At 44.3% G+C, this 5,751-nt stretch overlaps 1 protein-coding gene across 1 annotated transcript; it reads left to right on the forward strand.

The window, feature by feature from the left end:
* Positions 1-2,238: 2,238 nt before the first annotated feature.
* Positions 2,239-5,432, forward strand: LOC120955711 (uncharacterized). The gene is made up of 2 exons (XM_040376813.2): positions 2,239-3,023; positions 3,118-5,432. Exon 2 carries the CDS (start codon positions 3,139-3,141, stop codon positions 3,793-3,795), a length of 657 nt encoding a protein of 218 aa, XP_040232747.2. The 5' UTR covers positions 2,239-3,023; positions 3,118-3,138; the 3' UTR covers positions 3,796-5,432.
* The last annotated feature ends 319 nt before the right edge of the window (positions 5,433-5,751 follow it).

The following is a 5,751-nucleotide window of genomic DNA, read 5'->3' on the forward strand; positions in this document are numbered from 1 at the left end:
CCCGAGGCATCGGCGAAATCAAATATCCGCGCAAGTCGACTATCAAATTTTGCAGCCAAAATTCGTTTGAAAATGGGGTATTTTTGATTGAATTTCGCTCCTTTATACATCTTATCAATGTTGGCACGATTTGTGCTGATAAGTAAGAAATTTCTTAGCTTTACGTGGTTTGAAAATTGAAACAAAAAACAGGTTTTGTATTTCACAATTCTTGGAGCAGATTGTACTACTTTGACATATGAACCGCGTAATAAATAGAAAATCGATTATCTCTGAATCTGCGTATGTTGAGAGTCGCGTAACTTTGTACGGAGTGTACACTGAGACGGCCGAGCAAATAGACGTAGAGCGAAATTTCTCTTTGCGAGATTTCGCACTGGTTTTCGATGAAACACGATGAGTTTTTGATAAATTGTGATGATCAAATTCAAATCGCCTAGACTGAAGTAGATCAATTCACCCAATCTCCCAAGTGTCTCAAATCGACTAAAAGACCACTAAACGGGTTCTAAAAGTACTCAAGCTCTCAACTTAAACGGAACATAGAAAGACTTCGTATAGCAGACGGCGAACGACTCATGCAAACGACTCATGTCTCATTCTCTCTGTACTGTTGTATGGTTGTAATGCATGAGTCGTTTGCCGTCTGCTAAACGAAGACTTTTTAGATTCCGTTTAGGTTAAGAGCTAACCATACCGCAATGCAATCCGGGACGAGAGACAATACGAAAAAGATAACAAGAAAAGAGATCGCATGAAGTGTTCTTGGGCTTTTATAAGCTCCGCGACGGAGGTGTCTTATTCACATCGTTGTTGTAGTTCGAGCGATGTAGATAGCGAGAAACATACAGAGAGAATTAGAGAGAAGGAGAGAGTAAAGGAGAGATAAAAATAGAAAAGGGAAGAGAGAGAGAGAGCGAGAGAGAGAGAGAGAGATAGAGAGAGAAAATTGTTGTGCCTGTCACACATATATTTTGTTATTTTATTATTATCCTTTACTTTACACAAAAACTCTGGTACCACTTGTTGTAAAGTACTATGGTAATGTTCGGAGCAGAGAGAAAACACACGTCTTATTCGCTTTCGGATGCAGTTACGGAAGATCATCAAGATCAGATCAGAACGAAGGTGCCCGGATCATCAGACTCACTGGGCGGTAGCTGAGCATATTGACATGCGAGAGAAAGAGAGAGAAAGAGAGAGAGAGAGAGAGAGAGAGAGTGAGAAAAGGAGAGAGATTGAGAAAGAGACAGAGAGAGAGAAAGAGAGAGAGAGACAGAGAAAGAGGAAATTAAAGAGACAGATAAAAAGAGAGAAAGAACGTAATAAAAAGAGAATTAAGAAAAAAAGAGAGCGACAGAAAAAGATAGACTGATAGTGAAAAAGAATGAGAGAGATCACTGTGTCCAAAGGAAAAAAATCTACAATCTAACGTTTGCTCTGTATGGTTTGACCATCCATTTTGCAGAACGGGAATTTGAGATGATTTTGTGATTGAGCTAAGCTAAAATGTCAACCTTTATGTTGAACTCAGTCTGATACTCTTATTTGCTATTATTTGTGGCAAAACATCACTAGGCCTAAAATCTCTAGGTAACAAAAATATAAAAAATGCTTTATATAGCAACGGTACGATTGAATCCACATTATGCCCACCACTATACTTGCTGGAATGAAGTGTTCCGTTTACAGTCTTTCCCCGAGTTACGCGACACTCGAGTTACGCGAATTCGAGTTACGCGAATTTTTTATTTTTGACAGTTCAGATGTCAAATCAGTACAATTTTCTCCATCAATTGTCAAATGAAAAATAATTAGCAATATTTCAAAATTTTAATTCACTAAAAAGTCAGAAATAACTGAATTCTCCACACCAATTGAATCAAATAAGTATTAAATTACATAAATGAACTAACTTCAATCAAAAATTATGATAAATAAAGTATATTTTTGCTGTAACATGTGATATTCGACTTACGCGAAAATCCGAGTTACGCGAATGTCTCCGGAACGCATTATTCGCGTAACTCGGGGAAAGACTGTATAATCAAAATTGACAAATAGCTTTTATAGTTTTTTTTTGAATAACAATCGAAACTCTGGAGCACAAACAAAACCTCTGAAATTAGTAAAAACAAAAACAAATATTTTATAGGTTTAGGTCGCCTAGGGCTCTAAATGATCGCCCATGCCGCTGAATCTGGAACATAGATTCCGCTGAATACAGACACAGGGTGACTCGGGCTATTCCGTCGACGTGTGTGTGTTTGTGTGTGTGCCCATCTGACTGTCAACTGTTCGGACTATTGTTGTTTTGATTGTTGCTGCTCGGTTCGCCAGCCAATTTCCTCTCCTGTGATAACAACCGCGGCCACGCAAAAAAACAAAAAAACCTTCCCGCTCTCTCCCACTAGCCTCCCCAACCCCCCTCCCGTGGTGCCACCCTCCGTGAAAGGAAGGTACACGATGCCCCGGAACGTGGCCCCAGCGAAGAAGCAAAGCAAACGAGTCCAGCCCGCACGGAACGCCGTACAGCCGGGCCACCGTCGATAAGCGGGACGCCATCGTCTTTGCACTGTGCGGATTGGCCACCTCCCCCCCAAGCTCCCCAAGCCTCCTTTATAATCCAAGAGTGGCCTCCCGCCATCGTTCCGGCACGCACATTCCCGTTCCTTACGATACGAGCGACCGTACGATGGTGGTGGCGGTGGTGCGGTAGCGCGCAGTTTCTCGTCCACGGAGTGGTGGTGCGGCGTGTGATTGTATTTTCGTCCCCCGCCCGAGCTGACCGATGCGGTTGGCAAGCGTCTCTGCCGCCCGCTTCCCCGCTGCCCGGTGCAGCAACCGGTGCCGATGTGTGATAGTTTGTGCATTCCGTAGTTGTTTTATTTGTGTAGCTTCGAGTTAAAAGTAGCCACCATTCTTCGCCAAGACTGTTTACATCCTGCCCCACCCCCTTCCCCTCCATATCCAATTTGGTGCCAAATTAACCGGACTCGAACTGTTTGCCGTCACCGTCACGCGTGAGTGTCCTGTGCGCGAACCGTACCCCAAAAGGCAAACGAAACAACGTGCATTATCAATTTTTATTAATTTCTTTTTTCAAACTCATTTTAGATACACGCGTGCGCTTCCCCGATGAGCCAGCTGTCCAGCATTGCCACGTGTTTCGGGCACGTGGTGCTTGCGGCCGTTACCGGCTGGTCGCTCAAGTACCTGCCCGGCCCGACCGGTGCGCCCGGTGGGCCGCCGGCCGTCTGGCTGATGCTCTGGTGCCTGCTGGCGTACAGTGCGCTCGGCATCGTGCGCTACAGCCATCCGCAGCCCGGCAAAGCGCTGCGGCTGCTGTACGACCAGGCGGCACTGGTCGCCCGGGTCGGCCCGTTGCCGCTGCTGAACGCGCAGCTCTACCTCGAGCCGGAGCAGACGCTTGGCCCGGCCCTGCCGTACCGGACCGCGCTCGGGTACGCCCTGCCGCTCACCGCCCTGGTCGCGTACGGCGTGTGCAACGTGCTGCGCGATCTGAACCGGCGCCACATCGGCGAGCACACGGCGACCGGCGTGCTGCTGCTAAATGCCGCCGGTCTCACCCTGGTCGCGTCCAGCACGGACAACTACTGGGCGCTGGGGCTGGTCGTGTCGTACGTCTCGAAGCACTTCCTGCTGCCCGTGCTGGCCGAACGGTACCGCATCCCGCCCGCCCTGCTGTACACGTACGGGCTGTGCTTTTACGAAATCTTCGCCGTGAATGCGGTGGCCGATGTGCGAGCCGCCACGATATCGGTGATCATGTAGGGCCGAAACAAGCGCCGAGAAACAAACACACGCTTACGAAGCGCAACAAATCTTGCACAACGGCACCAGTTTAACCTGCCCCTAGCCTTACAGGCCTATCATATTGCGTTCGATCTTCACTAGAACGTTCGTTTTTTGTACACTTTGCTTTCCCGCCAGGCAGATTCAAGCCGATAAAGGTTAAGATTGGTATCAATTGTTGCCGGAAATAGGCAAATTAGATCAATTTTAATTCCATCAAATTAATTCAATTGTGACCGCTGCCTACGTTTGTACACTTTCATCACTCACACTTAACCTGTTTCCAACAAAAAATGGAAATAATTGATTTAAAAGCAGTGCGCAATCAGCTTGTTTATACTTACACCGCCCGCCGGTTGCTGCGACTACCACCTGTCGCTGGAGCAAGAACAAAAAAGTCGACGAAGCCGGCGAATACGGTGCCAATTTGTCTCCCGTTCGATTCGTGTGCTTCCGCGTATGATAGAAGTGTGTAAGGGACAGGGAACGATGTTTTATATACATACAAACACACACACACACGCGTGGATATATTTTCTAGCCGTAAATGATGTTCCAGACAAGGAAGAAAAGGGAGAAAGTGCGATAGAGAGAGGACAGAGTAACGATGTACAAGGGCTTACGACTTACGAGCTATGCTATTCATATACATTCTAGATAGTGGTACAATTTTTGTAACGATGTAACGTTTCTTACATTTCCAATGTTATAGGGTGTTAAAGCAAAGGTCGAAAGCGAGGAGAGGTTTTTCATACCATTTTACAAAAATAGACACTTTGAAATCGAAGTGTAAACTACTGATACCGGAACGCACATCGCCATATCATCGTTACATCACACCAGCTAGGGAAATGGATTCCTTTTTTGTTTTTTTTTTTATGAAGATAGTAAACAACGTTCAGACAGCAGAAGTTAGGTGAAATGTTAACAGTTATGAAATGGTCCATTACAAGTGGCAGTAAGAAATCGTTTATGCTTATTGTGCGTATTATGCTAGCTATCATTAATTAACACATATGCAAACATGGTGCAATCAGGAGTTTTTTTTGTTTTAAGCTGATGTTTCTACTATTCATATATATATATATATATATATACCAGTAAGTTGGGGCGATTTATTGTCTAGAAATTTATACAATCATATGCAACACGTGCATAGCATGACCGCAAACTACTAAACATGGCATTCGCTAGCCACGACAAAAAGTACGCTAAAATTCCATTCGCTACGGGCTTGGCTTGCTTAAAAACCTTTCGCTGCTTCTAATCGTAAGAAATGGGTAACAAGGAAAAAAGATTAAAAAAAAAAAGACATGACTCAGATAAAAGACATCTTCCACGGCAACGCCTGGTGCAGCATTGCTAAATCGCTCGCTGAAAAACAAAAGGGTTTCATAACATTATATACAGGTATTTAGTGGAAAACAAAGCAAACATTCGGTACAATTTTTGTAACATGCACAAGAGCTGCGCGACCACCAGGGAAATACGCGTAGCGAGGGAAATATCGATTAGGAGAGGGATATGTTTTGATATGTGTATGAGTCGATGTATTGTTAACGTCTGTTATTAATGTACGGTTTGAAATATATATATATATTTACAATGAAACATTACCACCGGCCGTAGAGTATTTTGAATTTCCGATTGCATTTAAAGACGGAGAAAAAGGGGAATTTTGAAAAAAAAAAATAATAATAACGCTAGCAAGAGTATAAGCCAGCGATGTCAAACCCATTTGATCTCGTGGGCCAAAATGCTACTAAGAAATAGAACCTCGGGTCGCAGCCAAGTTTTTGTATGATATTATCGCTGTACAAATTCTACTAAATTTCCTACGCTAATTCCTACGCTGCAAATTTACTACCGGGTATGGTTTGTCGACTGGAACTTAGATTTTATCAGTTCAAGACCTGGAACAGGTCCAAATATCGT

Source organism: Anopheles coluzzii, chromosome X (assembly GCF_943734685.1).
Source record: "Anopheles coluzzii chromosome X, AcolN3, whole genome shotgun sequence".
NCBI classification, from domain to species: Eukaryota; Metazoa; Arthropoda; class Insecta; order Diptera; family Culicidae; genus Anopheles; species Anopheles coluzzii.

What these genes read in the sequence shown, in the direction of transcription:
- LOC120955711 (XM_040376813.2), top strand. Translation starts at nt 3,139, where the DNA reads ATGAGCCAGCTGTCCAGCATTGCCACGTGTTTCGGGCACGTGGTGCTT.